Source organism: Triturus cristatus, chromosome 3_2, assembly GCF_964204655.1.
Source record: "Triturus cristatus chromosome 3_2, aTriCri1.1, whole genome shotgun sequence".
In the NCBI taxonomy this organism is placed as follows: Eukaryota; Metazoa; Chordata; class Amphibia; order Caudata; family Salamandridae; genus Triturus; species Triturus cristatus.
In genome coordinates, this window is record NC_140584.1 from 206,087,810 (window position 1) to 206,106,743 (window position 18,934).

Consider the following 18,934-nt stretch of genomic DNA (forward strand, 5'->3'; position numbering starts at 1 on the left):
GGTGGCATCTCTCAGGGAGGACTGCCTTGAGAACATGTGAATGTTTTGACACTGAACCTTCTCTATGGTGGTGAATAAATCGAGTCAGGATTTTTCCGATTGATGGAAGATGTCCTTCATCACCTCTGAGAGTAATCGCCATTCGTGATCTGTTAGGCAGCATCAGCTGGCTTTGTCTTCCTTGCATTTAAAGATCCTGCCAGGTGCTGGGCGACCAGGGATATTGCCTGAATGTTCATCCACTTCTAGAGGCACAAAGCCTCCTCGCACAGGACCCATGACCCCACACTGCCCTGTTTGTTGCCATACCACATGACAGTTTTGTCTGTGAGAACCTGTACCCATTCCCCCGTGATGGCTGGGAGTAACGCCTTCAGTGCCAAGCGAGCTGCTTGCAACTCCAGCAGGATGATATGAAGGTGAGTCTCCACCGGGGATCAGCGCCCTTTGATCTCCACCTCTCAGAGATGATGCATCCATCACAACCGTTAGTTCTGGGTGTTGCAGGGAGAGGGGTCTACCACCAGTCTAATTGCGGCTGAGCGGCCACCACTGCAGGTTTTCTCAGTCTCCTTCAACACCTGAATGCATTAATGGTACTCAACCCACGAAGAAGATTATATTTGTGGATGCCACCACCAATATGCATTATCTCTATTATGAGATACTCTGAAATTACTTCCATATTCTCCCATTGCTCATGAACGTGTGCCCAACTGTATTGCGTTACAAATAATTTCTGCTTCTCAAAACTCTCCCTCTCATGTACTTTCAAACATTCGGCCTCTGTTGGGTTTTTCCTCTGTGTATTTCATGGAAAATTAAATTTGTCCTCTTTTTTTAATATCCAAAACATTATTTTTATTCACCATGTCCTTACTAGATGATCATGCTAGTTTGTACTTTTGGTACCCATTATTGTAATTTCTGTGTACATTACCTTTCATGTGATCAGTATGACTCATTTCTTTTTATGTAATAGTTCTGTTCTACAAGCTGGTCTGTTGACTTGTATTTAACACATGTATCTGTTAGTGTGCTTGTTTTTAGACTCTTTACTAAAAAATAATTGAGAAAAGAAAATGTTTGGCATATGTTTCAAGAGCCTTACCTTTCAAAACTTCATTAATGTAGGTTTTGTAATATAATATCCTACTCATATCTTCATAGTCCGGCTTGTTATCTGTTGCCACACCATTTTCTGTAATGTAAATTGGCACCTCACCATACTCTTCTTTGATCCAGTTAAGCAGCCTCCTTAGCCCCCAGGCCACAGGCCTGTGGATTTCAACTGCTGAAGTTGGCCAGGTTGGATTGACCTCTTGTGATAGGTCCATATCTTCCTCGAAGGTCACAGGCTTTAATTTGTTGGTCTTATGCCGAACAATTTTGGTGGCATATGAATTGAAGCAAAATACATCAGCAGTTCCCTTGATGTAAGCTTTCTCTTCTTCTGTAAACATGGGCAGTCTAGAGGCTGGTAGGCCTTGAAGGTCACTCTTTGCATCCAATTGTAATTTCATAGCTTCAGGATAGTCTCCATTTTTGAAAATAGGGTGAGCAAACCATCCCAAGCTGAACTGCAGGTATCGGTCAGCTGCTTGCACATCTCTTGCTTCTTCCGGGGCTTTAGGTTCAACCCAGTCTGTGTTGAGGCTTATGGAAATGACCCCTCCCTGGCTCTGTCGATACTTTTGGTCATAGGTATGGTAGACTCTAGCATGTGCTTTAAGCAGCTTGTGTGCAATCCTATATGGGGCATAACCAGGGTCATCTTTCACATTTGGTGGAATTACACCAACACCATATCCTGCTGTTGCGATGCTATGGGGTTGGTTAAATGTCATCCAGAACTTCACACGGTCTCCAAATGTCTTGAAGCAAAAATCAGCAAAACTGTCAAATGCTTCAATCAGTGAGTCATCCTCCCAACCACCAAAATCCTGGAGTGCTTGAGGTAGATCAAAATGGTGGAGAGTTACCATTGCAGTGACGTTGGCTGCCAATAAGCCATCAATAAGCCGGTTGTAATACTGAACTCCAAGTGCATTGACTGAGTCGTTTGTACCAGAAGGAAATATTCGAGACCAAGACAAGGAGAATCGATAACTCTTTACCCTTAAGGCTTTGAGCATATAAAGGTCGGCCTCCAGTTTGTTGTAGCTGTCACAAGCTATGTCTCCAGTATCATTATTGTTAATATTACCAGGTTTGTGAGTGTATACATCCCAAGTGTTGAGTCCTTTGCCATCAGCATTCCAGCCACCCTCAACCTGATAGGCGGACGTGGACACACCCCATTTAAAATCTTCAGGAACAGTGCCATAGTAGTACATGTCCCTCTCAAAAGCTGTTTGCCTAGAAAACTTTTCCCATACAATCTTAGATTTCGAAGGAACTACAGATGCTGGTAATCCTTCACTTTTTGATAAAGATGCACTATATTTTAGAGGCGGAACAATTGTGTTGTCACGATGTTTCACGAAACCATGTTTTTCAATCAGTCTAGAGAGGAAGTATGCTGACTCCTTTGGTGTCCTTTCTCTGTTGGCATCTTCAAAATTGACGAAGTGCAATCCGAATCTTTGGCTGTATCCCGATGGGCCTTCAAAGCCGTCAATGAGTGACCAGATAATGTAGGATGCCACAGAGACTCCGTCTGTTCTGATAGCTGTGAAGAGACAGAAGAGATATGTGACCAAATGTAGAGATAAAGCCACATTTCACATCACCATGAAAAGAGAATGTAAGAGCTATGTACCATGCTATGGGGCTGTAGTCACTTTTATGATTGCTAGTTCATCTTTTACACAAAGCTGATATAATGAAGATCAACAGCCTGTCAGTATTGAGAGTATGATTACAAATACAGGGGGGGGGGGCTCATTTACAAACCCTGTGCTTTGCCGGAAGTTAACTTTTTGTGATGTTCCAGTGGCGCACAGGCTTAGCCATAATTACAAGGCCATGTAAAGCCGCCCTGTGTGGCTTTTCATGGCCTTGTAGATATGAAGTGAGGCAACGCGGCGCACGTTGCTGTGTTGCCTCACACTACAATGGGATGGTGTTCCATGTGCACTACAGTGGGTTTTCCAACGAAACACCCATGGCATTTGAAACATTCCCAGATTTACAAGAAGTTGTAAATCTGGGAATGCATCAAAAGTCTACACCTCCACAGGGGAGGCGCAACGAGGGGAAATAACATTATTTCTTTTATTTTTTTATTTTTTCTATGTATGTTGCATTCAGCAGCACATATAGAAAGGGGATATCCCTTCTGCACAAAACAATCATCCCTACAATGCATACTCCTTTGAAGCATAGTGCAAGGGTGCCTGCGTTGGCGCATGGCGGCCAATCGAGCGCCAGCACACGGAAAAAGGACAGGAATGAGCCATATTTTATAGATACATCGCATTCCTGTCCTTTTCTTTTGCTGCAGGGCAGCCCTTCAGGAAGACTTGTGGGGCTGTCCTACGGCAAAAGTTTGGAAAATGCGGCCCAGGGACTATGGTGTTCAGCAATGTGATGTAATCGTGGGCACAGTTATAGCAAAACAATGGCAAGGGGTGTGACACTCACTCCTAAGCCCAGATTTCCTAAGAGTTTACGCAATGCAGAGCAGTAAACAAAGGTGCTACGCTGCACTGCGTGAACTGGAGAGAACAGAACTGCATCATATCTACAAAGAAATGTAGTAGGTCTGGTATCTCCATGCACTGGTGTAATTTGTGCAGCCATGTGCCGACTCAGGCACCCTTGCGCCATAGTTCAAAGGTGTCTATGTTGAGGTCTGCATAGTTTTTGTGCAGAAAGGGGTCCCTTCCTGAACAAAAACTTTGGGGCATATTTACAATCCCGTTGGGGCGTCACTTTTTGTGATGCACCGGTGGCACAAGTTGGTGATTCATATTTACAAGAACACGTAAAGCCACCCTGAGCTTTTCGCGTCCTTGTAAACACGTCCCCTTTACACGCAGCACTTTGCGTGAAAGGGGTGTGCCATGAATGTTGCTGTGGATGCTCCCACACAACACCCATGGATTCTGCTGCATTCCCAGATTTACAAGGTTTCGTAAATCTGGGAATGCGTCACAATCCTACACCTCCCCAGGGGAGGCCTAGGGAGGCGCAACGAGGAGAAATGATTTTATTTCTCCTCATTTCTTCCTCTTTCTATGTGTGCTGCATTCTGCAGCATGCATAGAAAGAGGAAAACACCTCTTGTGATTGTTTTTGTGCAGGAAGGTGTCCCTTCCTGCACAAAAACAGTCATGTCTGCAACGCAGGCGCCCTTGTCGTAGGCACATGGCAGCCAATTGTGCGCCAGCGCAGGGGAGAGCACATGGATCTGTCATATTGTTGGAAATATGACGCATCCCTGTGCTCTGTAGCATGGCGCAGCCAAATGGCTTGTAGCTCTCCACTGCATTTACTTCCTCGTAAATAGGGCCCTTGTTTTTTGATGTTCCGTCTTTGTATGTGTGGCGCTGAATAGAGCACTCATACAAAGAGGAAATATTGGGGAGAAATAAAGATATTTCTCCTCATTACACCAGCCTCAGGTATGCGAAGGATTTCGGTGTAAACCCATGCCTACAAGGCATTGTAGATATGGATTAGCGTCGAAATCCATGGGTGAATGCAAGATAACGTCTATGCCCCACTCATGGAACGCCTCCCCGAGCCAAAGTAATGAAAGGCTGCACATTGCACTGCATTGCGTTACTTTTTGTAACAAACCAATGCAAATCATTGGTTTGGAAATCCTAAATAGGATTTTGCGCCAGATCTGTGAGTAACCCACACCCAACGTAAAAACCTTTTTAAATCTGGGCCTTTCTGTCCAGCGTCACTGATGGCTTGAGGCATAAGTCTTCCACTTCTGTACTATCTTATCCTCAACAGGGTGATCTTACAGATGTATCAAATGTTGTGCTCATCACTTTTAATCTTTTGAAATCTGATATGTTGAATATAACTCACTGTAAAAGGTACAGAACTCTGTCTATCATGTCTTGTCTTAAGCTTATTTTTTATGCTAAACGTGAGCTGAATTGAGCAAACCCTTAAGTCCATACATTTTCATGCAAAATGGAGTTCACAATATATGTGTTTTGTGATACATTGGCCAGACATTCGTGAGGGCTAGCTACTGCTGGCAACCTCTGGGCGCTGGTACCAATGGACATTTGCCCATTTTGCATGGCAGGAAATACTTCCATGGCCTTCAATGCATGTTTCTTCATGACATTCTGCCACTGTTTGTACAGTATGTCCATTTCGAAAGCAATTGGCAGGTTTCAACTTGCATCTGCTCCAGAGACGTTTTAAGTCATGGGCAAAGTGGGCTCTGGCCCAAGGCCCCAGCCTTAAAGGGGGGCCCCCTTACAGGGCCAGCTCTATTCTGCAGAGAGTCTTGTCCTTATGGCCTTGAATAATTCGTAAACAAATTGTTTTGAACACCGTTTTCCATGAACTTATTTTGAATGTCGGTGGTGTGTGAGAGTCTATTACAGACATTTTGCAGATAAATGTTGTGTTAATGTTTCATGCAACATCCATAAAAAGTTTCTTTTTGATCAAAACAGGACCTTCATATGAGAAATGGGAGGGTGGCATAGAGATTATTTGTAGTAATACTAGTGAGCTGCTGCTGTGTTACAATATTGAAAACACGAGTCAATATCCCTGATTATTCGATATAAACACATTTAAAATTTAGAAGAGTGTGTCTGTGCACCATCAGTGACCTGCCAAAGAGGGAATAAAAGAGCTCAAACTGGATCATAAATTCAAACTTTTCTGAATAGGGGCCCTGGAAATCTGTTTGACCCAGGGCCCAAAAATATTTAAGATGTCCCTGATCTGCTCTATTGTAGTGGGAGGCCCTCTGTTTCTGGGCTTTTCTGAGAACGTTATGTTGACAGATTCATATTCCAGGTTTCTCAATTAATCACCTGGTGCCTCATGTAGGTGGCATACACTTTACCGATTCTAAAATACCGAATCATACCGATTCGGTATTTAAGAATCGGTAAAGTGTATGTAGGTAAAAATTCGGTAACTGTTACCGAATCGGAGTGAGTCGGTAATTACCGAATCGGTATTTACCGATTCGGTAATGAGGCATACCTTCCCATTGATGGGAAGGTATGCCTCATTACCGAATCGGTAAATACCGATTCGGTAATGGGGGAGCACATGCAAGGGTGGCAGGGTGTCACATTGACACCCTGTTGCACCCCTGATTCGGCCATGTGTGCACATGTGGCACACATACATGCCCTAAGGGCATGTATGTCTGCCACATTGCACACTTCTAAGCGCTATGACATGCTTATACACATCCATACTTTATTTACCACCAACTATTAGTTGGTGGTAAATACCGACTCCAAACAACACCCACAAACTCCCCCTACATCTCATTTCTGTATTCGGAATTTACCGAATCGGTAAAATTACCGATTCGGTAATTTTACCGATTCGGTAAATTACCGAATACAGAAATGAGCCCCCTACATCTCAAAAGCCAAAATACCGGTCGGTAACGGTATAATTACCGAAAATCGGCCGTTACCGACCGGTATTTGGCTACCTACATGAGGCCCCTGGGGAGGTATGCCAATAGAGAGGGGGACAGAGGGGCAGAAGGGTGCCCCATGTCTCGAGAAATCTTGTTCTCTGCAGGGAATGACCTGACTCAGTGATACCTTGGATCAACACACTCATTCGCCATTCAGAAACACAGAGGGGGATATTCACAAGGGAAAGGCTAAGGGCCTCATGTAGGTGGCATACACTTTACCGATTCTAAAATACCGAATCATACCGAATCGGTATTTTAGAATCGGTAAAGTGTATGTAGGTAAAAATTCGGTAAATGTTACCGAATCGGAGTGAGTCGGTAATTACCGAATCGGTATTTACCGATTCGGTAATGAGGCATACCTTCTGGGAAGGTATGCCTCATTACCGAATCGGTAAATACCGATTCGGTAATGGGGGGAACACATGCAAGGGTGGCAGGGTGTCACATTGACACCCTGTTGCACCCCTGAAACGGCCATGTGTGCACATGTGGCACACATACATGCCCTAAGGGCATGTATGTCTGCCACATTGCACACGTCTAGGCGCTCTGAAATGCATTTCCACATCCATACATTATTTACCACCAACTATTAGTTGGTGGTAAATACCGACTCCAAACAACACCCACACACTCCCCCTACATCTCATTTCTGTATTCGGAATTTACCGAATCGGTAAAATTACCGATTCGGTAATTTTACCGAATCGGTAAATTACCGAATACAGAAATGAGCCCCCTACATGTCACAAGCCTAAATACCGGTCGGTAACGGTAAAATTACCGAAAATCGGCCGTTACCGACTGGTATTCGGCTACGTACATGAGGCCCTAAGTGTGGCATTAAGCAAGCATTGCTAACTCCACGCTCCGCCATTCTGAAAATGCAGGGATGCCACGTATTCAGAAGAATGCGGTGCACTTCTGCGTTTCCCCCTGTGCTGGTGCTAAATCTAGCTGCCTAGCGCCGACGTGGGCACCCTTGTACGATAGTGTCCCTTCCTGCCCATAAACAATCCAGAATGCGAATTTGCAACTTCTATTTATGCTGTGTTGTGCAAATAGTCGTTTTTTCAATTATTGTTTCTGTGCAGGAAGGGACACCATCCTGCACATGAACAATCATACATAGCGATTTGCTGTTTCTACGTGTACTGCCCCATGCGGCACACATAAAAACAGCAAAAACAAGGAAAAATTAGCATTTCTCCTCTTTTTGCCACCCTTGTAAATAGGGGACATCATCAAAATCAATAGGTGTTGCGGCGGAACACCTACCACAGCACCCATTGCCCATCCCTTTCATGCTCCTTATTTACAAGGCGGCGTTAAGCCACGTTAAATGGCTTAATGCTGCCTTGTAAATAAGAAGAAGGGTTTATCACCACAGGAACGTCATAAAAAGTGACGTTCCTTTGGCGTTAGGGGCTTGTAAATATGCCCGAAGTGGCAGCCATTGCTCTAAATTTCCAAACTTTTATGAATAGTTTTTACCTGAAACTTTTTATCTTGATATTTTGTATTAGTAGCTAATATATTTTAAAGATATATTTTTGATTAATATGGATGTTAAGATTTATGTATTAGCGCCAAAATACATAGCTAGTTATAATATTTGTAGGTTTTACTTTGTGTGCCTACTGTGTGCATTTTCCATACAAGAGTAGTTGATAAATGATCTCTCTTACCAAGCTTTTAATTAAACAGAATATGAAGGAGAGTTTGTTATTTTGGATAGAATTCTCCTTCTACATCTATAGTGTTAATATCCAGAAGGCATGAGTGGATTGTAGTATTCAGTGGACTCACAAATCCATCCCTACATTCATCAGAATAAAAATAAATAAGTGCCTCCATTGGAGTGCAGGAGGTGGAGACAATGCACACCCCTGACCTATTAAGGTGTGTACTCCTATGATATCAAAGTCTGTATGCTGAGCAGCAATAGAATGACCAATCAGGAGGAATATGATTGCTTTTGTGCCACTAAGGTGATAACCTATGTCTCCCTAATGGCGATCAGCCATCACATCGCGGCTGCTACAACGCAAGCGACGGTACGACGCGTCCCATTACATCGCATGCGCTTTTAAAACGCATGTGATGTAATGGACGGGCTCCGGGACAGAGACGAGGAAGAACTGGAACCGGGAGAGAGGTACCACGAGGAGAGAGAGGTAAGTGCCAGGTGGTCGTACTGTATGGTAGTGTTTTAGGCTTTAGGGTTTAGGGCTTCGGGCTTAGGGTAGAGTGTAGTGTCAGGGGGTCGTAGTGTAGGGTAGTGTTTTCGGTTTTAGGGTTTAGTGTTGTGTCAGGGGGTCGTAGTGTAGGTACTGTTTTAGGGCTTAGGGTTTAGGGTTTAGTGTTGTGTCAGGGGGTCGTAGTGTAGGTAATGTTTTAGGGTTTAGGGTCGTACTGTAGGGTAGTGATTAAGGGTTTGGGATTTAGGCTTTAGGGTATTTGAATTTGAATTTAAAAATATTTATTGAGCGCTCGGACACCAAGCGGTTTCATGGCGCTGTAGAGGAAATGATACCTGAGTGAGAGGGTGATGCGGCTTAGATTTTAAAAACCTGTGCAAACAAATTGGTTTTCAGGGTGCTCCGGAACTCCAGGTACGAGGGTGTTGATCTCATTTGGAAAGGTAGAGAATTCCAAAATTGTGGAGCAAGAACGGAGAACATTGAGCCTCCCATTCTGCTCTTCTTGAATCTGGGCACCACCAATAGGGACAGAGAGGAGGATCGGAGTTGTCTACTGGGGATGTAGGGGACGATTTTTGACGTGATAAAAGATGGGGCTGTTCCCGCAAGAGCCTGGAACGTGATGCATCCCATCTTAAAGAGGGCCCTTTCTCTAATAGGAAGCCAATGGAGGGATCTGAGAAGGGGAGTGGTATGGTGTGACTTGGGTAAACCATAGACCAGGCCGGCAGCTTGGTTTTGCACCAGTTGGAGCCTCCGGATGGCGTAAGCGGGGGCGCCGTTGTGGAGGGCATTCCCATAATCCAACCGGGAAAGGACCATAGCCATCAAGATCAATTTAAGGGCTGAAAAGGAAAAAAACGTGAAATCTTGCGAATGGTGCGCAGAATAAAAAAACAGGAAGAGACAACTGTGCTGATCTGAGAGTGTAGGGTCAGTTGTTGGTTGAGGGTGATTCCCAATGTCTTAACGACGGGAGAGGACCAAAGGAGGGGGGCCAGAAGAAGGGGGACCAAGGGTTGAGTTTGCCGCCAGTGAGAAGAAGCTCGGTCTTATCAGGGTTGAGCTTGAGGTGGTTAAAGCACATCCAATCCCTGATAAAGACCATCACCGACTGGAAATTAGAAATAGAATCGGGGGAGTTAGAGAGGTTAAAAATGAGTTGGAGGTCATCGGCGTAGTTAAACACAGTGACCTCCATCCTCTGCAGAGCACGAATGAGCGGGCAGATGTATAAATTAAAAAGAAGGGGGGAGAGAGAGGAGCCCTGAGGGACGCCACATGGCACTTTGCGGGCCTCGGAGGAAAAATTTGCCAGGTGGACTGCCTGTGAGCGGTCGCTCAGGAACGAGCTGATCCAGGCCAGGGTAGAACCTCCAATGCCTGCCGCCTCGACACGGGAAAGAAGGATGGTGTGATCGACCGTGTCGAAGGCGGCCGACAAATCGAGGAGAACCAATGCCTGAGAGAGATTAGCATCTTGCCCCGCTCTGAGTGTGTCAATGACAGAGAGCACCACTTTTTAAGTGGAATAGAGAGGACGGAACCCTGCTTGGCATGGTGATAGATAGCCACTGTCCTCTATAAAAGAGCTAAGGACTTTGGTTACGTGGCGTTCGAGGACTTTAGCCAGGTAGGGGAGGAGGGAAATGGGCCGATAGTTTACTAGCGCTGTGGGGTCTGCGCCTGGTTTTTTCAAGATTGGGATGATGGTGGCTGATTTATGACATGAAGGGACAGTGCCTGATTTGAGGGTCTCATTGAGAAAGGTATGGGGGGGAAATGGGCAAGTGAGGAAGATGTCGCGCAAGATATAAGCCGGGCAGATATCAGCGGGAGATCCCGACTTGACGCATGGGAGCAAGGAGAGGAAGGTTTCTTTAGACAGTGGGGCTATGAAGTCGAGGTGGCAGGCGTTGGGTTGTGGGTCGGGGTTTAGGAAAGCTTGGGAGGGTGGAGGTATATTGGCCTTAATATCTGCAATTTTGTTGATGAAGAAGTTGTTCAGCGAGTCGCACAAGTGCTGGGAAGGTACCGGCTTGGGTGAAGTCCTGTCCGAAGAGGCTAATTCGAAGACTGTGGCAAAAATTTCTCTGGGTTGGTTCTCTGCCCGGAGGATCTTGTTTGAGAAGTAGCAGGTTTTGGCATCAAGGGTGGCTTTCTTGTACTCTGCCTGGGTGGAGGAGTACAGTGATTTGGAGGCTGTGCAGTAAGTGCGTCTCCACGCACGTTCTGCGCGGCGGGCGGCCAGTTTTTTCTCCTTAAGTTCTGGGGTGAACCATTTGTTGACGTCATGGGCGCGTCTTACCCTAATGCGTCTTAGGGGTTCCACCTGATCGCAGGCGTTGGACAGCCAATTATTTAGTATTGCTGTCTGAAGGGGTGGGGCCTGTTCCTCTATAGCTGGACTGGAGGATAGTAAAGAAGAACACAGCAATGGGATGTCAACTTTGTCCCAGTTGCGAGCCGAGGTGGTTTTGGGCAGGGGGGGTTTTGTGGTCGAACTTGAGTCCAGGGAGAAGGAGATCAAGTGGTGGTCTGACCACAAGCAAGGGGAAACAGTAGGCTCAAGGATAGGGATGTTAAGGGACCAAACTTGATCTAAAATGTGGCCCTGAACATGCTGTGGGAGTGTGAATATGGGATATAAAATTCAGGTTTTGAAGTTATTCCGTGAAATCTCTGGAGGGGGCATCTTCTGCTGGGTTCGATGGCCAAAAATTGAAGTCCCCCAGTACCAGGACTGCCGAGTTGTTCACGGCTAATGTGGCTAGCAGGTCCTGGAAGGCTGGAAGGAAATGCAGCAGATTTTTGGGGGGCCGATACATCAGGACACATGTGATAGGGATCTGGAAGGAGTTCGAGCGTGCAACTAAGTAGTCCACTTCTGGGATAGGGGTGGGATAGGGTAGTGTATTGTTTTGTACTGTAGGGTACTGTAGTGGAGTGTGTGTTATGTAGGGTACTGTATTAGTGTTGTGTGGTTATTTTGAAAAAATAATTGCGATGTAAAATCATGCGGGTTGTTTGGGTGCGTTGTAAAGGGATTATATATGCATTTCAAAGGAAATACAAAGTAATTGTTTCCATTGTAAAAACTTGCGTTGTGACGGTACATGCGAACTAAAAACTGCGATGTAAAGGCATGCGTTGTTTTAGTTTGCTATGTATCGTCATACATCCCTCCCTAATGAGAGACGAGGACACTCGGAACCTGTAGTGAATGGAATATAATATAATCATTTTTGGAAGTACATATGAGCATTTTCTTTAATTGGTCATTTCAAACTGGGATGCGTGGGGCATCCAACAAAAATTGACAGATGTCCCAATTCTCAGTTCCACCACCTCATTTAGTGGTGGGGAAGAGCTGAGCCAAGTGTGGTTCAGGCTTTGTAAACACAATGAGGCATATTTATCAAGCAGTTGCGTCAATCTTGAGCCATGCAACGGGGCGCAACAGTGCCACAAATACAAAGTAAGATTTATCAAGCCGCGCAAGGCCACTTTGGTGGCTCTGAGTAACTTGATAAATCTGAAGTAACGCAACGCTGCACAAATAGCTGTGCCCTAGGGAGGCTTTCCCTGGGTGGACCTAGGTGCTCCAATGCATCCACCCATGGATTTTGGCACATTCCCAGATTTGCATCACCATGCTACGCCTTTCGAGGTGAGCGTAACGAAGAAATATCATTATTTTTTCCTCTTGCTATGTGTGCTGCATTCTGCAGCACACATAGAACGAGGAAAATGCCTCATCGGATTGTTGTTGTGCAGAAAGGTGTCCCTTTCTGCACAAAAACAATTCTGCTAACAATATAGGCACCATTGCATCAAGGTGCAAGGTTGCAAGGTGCAAGGTTGCCTGTGTTGGCACTAGGTAGCACATTGTACGCCAGCACAGGGGAAAAAAAGGAATACACAGTATAATGTTGAATACGGAGCATTTCTGCCCTTTCCCTATCATTCAGCGCAGCAAGGTGGTTTGTCTTGCTGTTTTTTCTTTTTTTTTAAATAAATATGCCCCAACCAATCAGTTGCACAGCAGATTGTCCTCGTATCGGTAGGGATGGCCTATTTTTCGTTGTCTAGGACCTCAATGCTCACTATTTCTTTGATTCTGGGATGTATCTTGCGCTGTGAGCTGCAGGTGCCCTGTGGAGATTTTGGAAAAGCATATCTTAATGGCATCATTTCTACCCCCGCAGTGCAGACCATCCTGGACAGCAACATGGGGAATAACTAGGGGGTGCGCCTATTACTGACTCACAGCTCCAACATTTCTCTCACAACAAACACCCCCAAACCACAATCAATCAAGGGTGCATGGGAAAGAACTGTCTATGGGACCCTCATTTAAAAATAAAACATTTTAAGGCAATCAGCAGTGTATTAAAGCAGTCTTTGCTACTCATATTATGAATGTGGGACACAAATTTACAAGCCCTTTGCGAGACATTTACGCCGCCGTTGCGTCACTTCTGTGACGCAGTGGCGGCGTAAACCATGCGCCATTTTGCGCCTCATTTACAACGTGACTCACCTAGGGAGATGCGTCACGTTGTAAAGCCCTGCGCTACATTAAACCTGCGTCAGGTTTAATGTATGCAGGGTGGGCGTTCCGTCGGAAAAAGCCTTGGAAAAGTGACGCAGTGAAATCTACAAGATTTCACTGAGTCACTTTTCCGACGCTGCTGCATCAAAACCCTGCGCCTGCTTGGAGCAGGCGTAAGGCATGACGCAGCATGTTAGGTATGGGCAGCCCCTGAGCATTGCTGGAGTTGCGTCGTGCTTGCGACACGACTCCAGCAATGCGCCGCCCTTATGCCATCAGATGCGTCATGCATCTGTTTATCCTTGCGCCACGATGCGCTGCATTGTAAATGCGGCGCATCTGTGGTGGCGCAAGGGTAAACTTGCGTGATGCATCTTTCCTGCTGATTTGCAGGGATGCACCAGGAAACATAAATCTGCCCCCCTGTATTTATATGCTGGTCTAGCACCACATTTCCTTGTGCAGTTATGCACTAGTATAATAGTTATTTAGTGCCTCCCGTTCCATGTGGTTACCAGGGGCCACTGCAGCAACAGAAAGCAGATCAGTGGTGCAAGTGAAAACGTATTATATGTCTATGCATAACAGTTGATAAAAATACTGTTGGGCCTTTAATCTTACACTGTACTTCCCTACTTTTCCCATGGAGCGCTGCGTCCAGAAGCTTGTCCCAAGCAGGTAACGGGCAAGAAAAAAACAAAAACTGACCTCCAGCCGCTCCCAGAGCTAATGGGCAATGAAAAAATGCTGAGGGGTCTGTCATGCTGCCAGCGGATGTGTCTGGACGACTGGCATTGTTTATTTTTGTCGAACCTTCTCCTATTTTGTTGGTGGAAGCATTTTGCCGAAAAAGGGCCACCACTGCATTGTGGGAAATTTGAGATGTGGCAGGCGGACTGAGGCTGGGTTGGTTGAGGCATTTCCTCAGATACCCCAGCCTGTTGGCCACCGTCCAGACAAACACATAGGGGCATATTTATGTAGGTTTTACGTCACCCTTGTGCCACGAAAGGGGGAGCAAGGGCGAAGCAAAACCTAAGGAAGATTTACCAAGCCACGCAAAGCCACCTTGCGTGGCCCTGAGCGGCTTGATAAATCTAGAGTAATACAAAGTAGCACAAATTGCTGCCTTGCGTTACTCTGCCCCAGGGAGCAGTTACACGGGTGGAGCATGGGTGTTCCCACGCATCCGCCCATGGAGTCCGGCACATTCCCAGATTGACCATGAGTGGTAGACTTGAGAATGCGTCAAAAGGCTATGCCTTCCCAGGTGAGGCATAACGAGGATAAGTATCTTTATTTCTCCTCGTTATTTCCCCTTTCTATGTAATTTCTATGCCTCACACAGGAATGTTTTTGTGCAGGAAGGTGTGCCTTGCTCCACAAAAAAAATCCTGCTTACAACACAGGCACCCATCTACCATGATGCAGGAGTGCCTGCATTGGCACTAAGCAGAACATTATGAGCCAGCGCAGAGAAAATATCAGAATGCACCTTATATTGTTAAGTACGGTGTATTCCTGCCCTTTCCCTATCACACAGAGCAGCAAGGGGAGTTTCTGCACTGTGTGATATCTTCATAAATATGCCCCATATATTGAGGCAATAACATGTTTGCTTCATTAGACCCATGTGGAGCTCATGTTCCCATTTATGTTTTATGCTACATGTTGGATATCTACAAGGAACTGATTACTACATCCTCATTGTTCCATATGGTTTCCCAACAGCATTAATATTGATGGAGTATGTTTTTTATTTATTGCATACTTACGCGATTCACTCCTACACCTGGAGTTAGATAAATATGTTTGTCATAAAGCAAAGCCTGTTATACGCCAACAACAACGTTTGTACGCATTTATTGCCCCACATTATAATACCTTTCAGTGCCTCGTTGATGTAGGATTTTAAATAGTCTATCCTCTTGGTATCATTGATGACATCCCCTCCATACTCCGTTGGTGCACCATTCCCTGTTATGTAAATTGGGATGCTCGTTTTGGTGTATTCTTCTTTCACAAAGTTCAGCAACCTTCTCAAACCCCAGGGGACAGCTTTGATCCATGGCGAGGCGGTTTCCGGCCATGAAGGATCCACATGTTGTGAAAAGTTCCCTATTTCTCCATATTCCAATGCACAGGTGCCACCTACTGTGGTGTTGATAAGCCTTGAAGTGTAATGGGAAAGGCCAAAGAAATCTGCTGTTCCTTTGAGGTGTTGTTTCTCTGCTTCAGTAAATTCAGGTAGGTTGACCTCTGCCCCAGAACACTGCTGGTTTCTCAGTTGGATTTGAGCCTTCATCACTTCCGGGTAATCACCGTTAACAAAAATGGGGTGAGCAAACCATCCGAGCATGAGTTGCATGTAGCGTTCAGCAGCCATCACCTGCTCGGGGTCCGCTGGATCTTGGGGCTCCGCCCAATCAGCGTTCAATGCTATTCCAACTTTCCCGTGCTGCTGGGAACGGTATCCGTCATTATACAGGTGCCAGGCTTTGGCATGTGCTTTAAGAATCAAGTGAGCCACCTTAAAAAAACATATGTACAAATATTGTCAATATTTTGTGAAGTTCAGTATAAGAATATAGATTATAACTATTGTTATGAAAAACCCTGAATACTGTTCTGATTATTCTCAATATTACATTGATCTTGGTAACAATATAAGGAAGAGGCTTCAAATAACACTTAAATTCACTATCTTTATTTTAAAATCCCAAAGTATATTTCTAGTAGTGTGTTGTATTGAAAGTGGTGGTGTAGGGACAGAAGAGAATAAAGAGATTCTGAGAGTTGAGCTGAGACTTTGAAGAGACGAGTAAACAGTACTTGATCAAGCAATAGCAAAATGTTTTCTATCCATTGCGTGTTCATAAGGAAAATAAGTTTCTCCATGTAGGGGGCCATAAAAAAGTGGTGGGATATTTTTCATCCCTAGTTTCAACAGGTATTACTTCAACTGCAGTTGTGCTGTACTTTTCTGCTTCAACTGACTTCACTGGATGGGTAACTACTCAACAGCATCAAATGTGAGATATTTACCTCACTAGGGGCCATATGTAGGTAGCATCACATTTACCGATTCATAAATACCGAATTTTACCGATTCGGTATTTATGAATCGGTAAATGTGATGTAGGTAATGATTCGGTAAAGTTTACCGAATCGGAAAAATTCGGTAATTATGAATCGGTATTTACCGATTCGGTAATGAGTCATACCTTCCCATTGATTCCTATGGGCCTGGAGGCCCATAGGAATCAATGGGAAGGTATGCCTCATTACCGATTCGGTAAATACCGATTCGGTAATGGGGGGAGCATATACAAGGGTGGCAGGGTGTCACATTGACACCCTGTTGCACCCCTGAATCTTGCATGTGTGCACATGTGGCGCACATACATGCCCTAAGGGCATGTATGTCTGCCACATGGCACTCTTAAATCTGCAAAATATTACTTTTTACAAGGTATTCGTTATTTATCACCAACCTGTATTTGGTGGTAAATAACGAATTCTTAATACTAATTTTCACTCTTTAGAGTGCTCCCTACATTGCATTTCTGGATTCGGTATTTACCGAATCGGTATTTTACCGATTTCTTAATTTCCGATTCGGTAAATACCGAATCCAGAAAATCAGCCCCCTACATCGCAAATGCCTAAATACCGGTCGGTAACGGGATATTTACCTAATTTCGGCCGTTACCGACCGGTATTTGGCTTCCTACAGGAGGCCCTAGGAGTGAAGGTGAAAAGTGGCACACACACACACACACACCATTGACCGTAATTAAGTGTACATTCACTATTCTAACTCCACACACGCTTTGATAGAAGGGTAGGTTATAAAGCGGACTGAGGCAAATATAACTGAACTTTTCATTTTTTGATGCACTCACTCGAGAGTACCTAAACACAGTACGGAGACTGGTCCTCCCAATGCACTGGTCCTCACAAAGATAGTGTTTGTCTGTTTCTGTCAGGGTTTACCCACGCTATGAGGACTTTTCTGGTCCTCACAGCGTGGGATACACACACAAACACACAGTGACACAGCTAGAAGTACAAATACATGCCAATTTATCAATTTTTCAAAGATATCATTACAAGAGGAAAACAGAAGTCTGCCAGAATGTTTCAGTAACATTTTACTTATTAAAGGAGCCTGCATTTGTCAATTTTCCATTTATTTTACCAAAAGCATGTCGCTACTTTCCAGCTTTGTGCCTGTTACTGTATTACTGCTTCTCAACTATGTTGAGAAATAATGACCCACAGTGAAGATAAGTACTGGCTGATAAAAAAAGCTCTGTTACTATGTTTTTTAAAGATGATAATGGGATCCAACCTTGACTTTGGCATACACCACATGTTCATCTTCACTTTTATTGCATTACTTATATCTGGCAAGTCCCAGTGTCAAATATTTAGAAGTAACATAGTGCAGATGGGTCATTCCCTGTGAAGAAATTAAATCCTTTGCATAGAAATAAAAAGCTGGAGTTTAAATACCTAAGGGTCAGAAAACCTCTTTAGTCTATGAAACATCTAACAGAGAGAATCAAACCAGGTCCCCAATAAAAGAATAAAGTGTTGGAAGGTCACATCAGCTAATGTTTGTCAATGGTATACCTGAAGGTGTCTTGGCACAGATACCAGAAATGAAACAACAAATTCACAGACCTTGCAAGAGAAGATATAGATGGAATAGATATTATTTAATTGAGATTTGGCACAATAATACCCAGGTTTGGGACGGCTATATCAAAATTCATGCACTGGAGTACAGTGGCTAATTGCCTCTCATTATGAACAATAGTTGTAGGATTTGAGTCAACAATGGGCAACTATAGTTTGAGAATATTTGGCACTTACCATAAACCCACCCGAGAGAACATTACTCCACCAGAAAGTTTAATTGTGAGTGTAATCCCCGCTGATAAACTCTGCCTCATGAGGACTTGTTCCCCTCCAAGAATGGCTCACTGCTCAGGCGCTGACCCATCTAGGCTTACATGGCCATTAGATAAAATTTGCAAGGAGCCCACCTAACCAGAAAGATTAAATCTATCTTTTCTGGTAATATAGTTTAGCTATTTGTTCACGCTTTGTAGTAACTGTAGGTTTTATAGGCCATGTTTACACATCTGAAGGTGCACGTTTGAGAGGCGCAAATTACACACCACAGATTTGTTTCTGCTCATGCACTGCGTTAATGTCCAGGTAGACAAATGGGATCTCTGTGCAGGAGGAAGGCCAGTTGGCAGCACAAATGTTATCCAGCCTGTTCTAATCTGTTCTCATTGAAAGTCAACACAGTGAGTTGGCATCCAATACATTGCTATTCAGTGGCTTCTATGTACCACATGAAGGGAGGAACTTGCCCTTCTTGTGTCTGCTGGCCCCTGGTCCTTGTCTTCATGCTGGAGGGAGTGCATTTCTGTGGATGAGCCATCAATGGAAATGTATGTGATTTCAACTACACACCTAATGTAGGTGTGGAAATTAAATTTTGTAGACCAGTGCTCATACCTTACATTGGTGTATGGGGATCTACTACAGAGGAATATT

General features: G+C 44.6%; 1 protein-coding gene across 1 annotated transcript in view; it reads right to left on the bottom strand.

Moving 5' to 3' along the window:
• Positions 1 to 18,934, bottom strand: part of LCT (lactase) — a 241,660-nt gene that overhangs the window by 106,641 nt on the left and 116,085 nt on the right. The window contains exons 7-8 of the mRNA XM_085647530.1: positions 15,242 to 15,887; positions 1,112 to 2,671 (exon numbers count right to left, since the gene is read on the bottom strand). Coding sequence (XP_085503656.1) covers positions 1,112 to 2,671; positions 15,242 to 15,887 — 2,206 coding nt within the window. The remainder of the gene's footprint in view (positions 1 to 1,111; positions 2,672 to 15,241; positions 15,888 to 18,934) is intronic.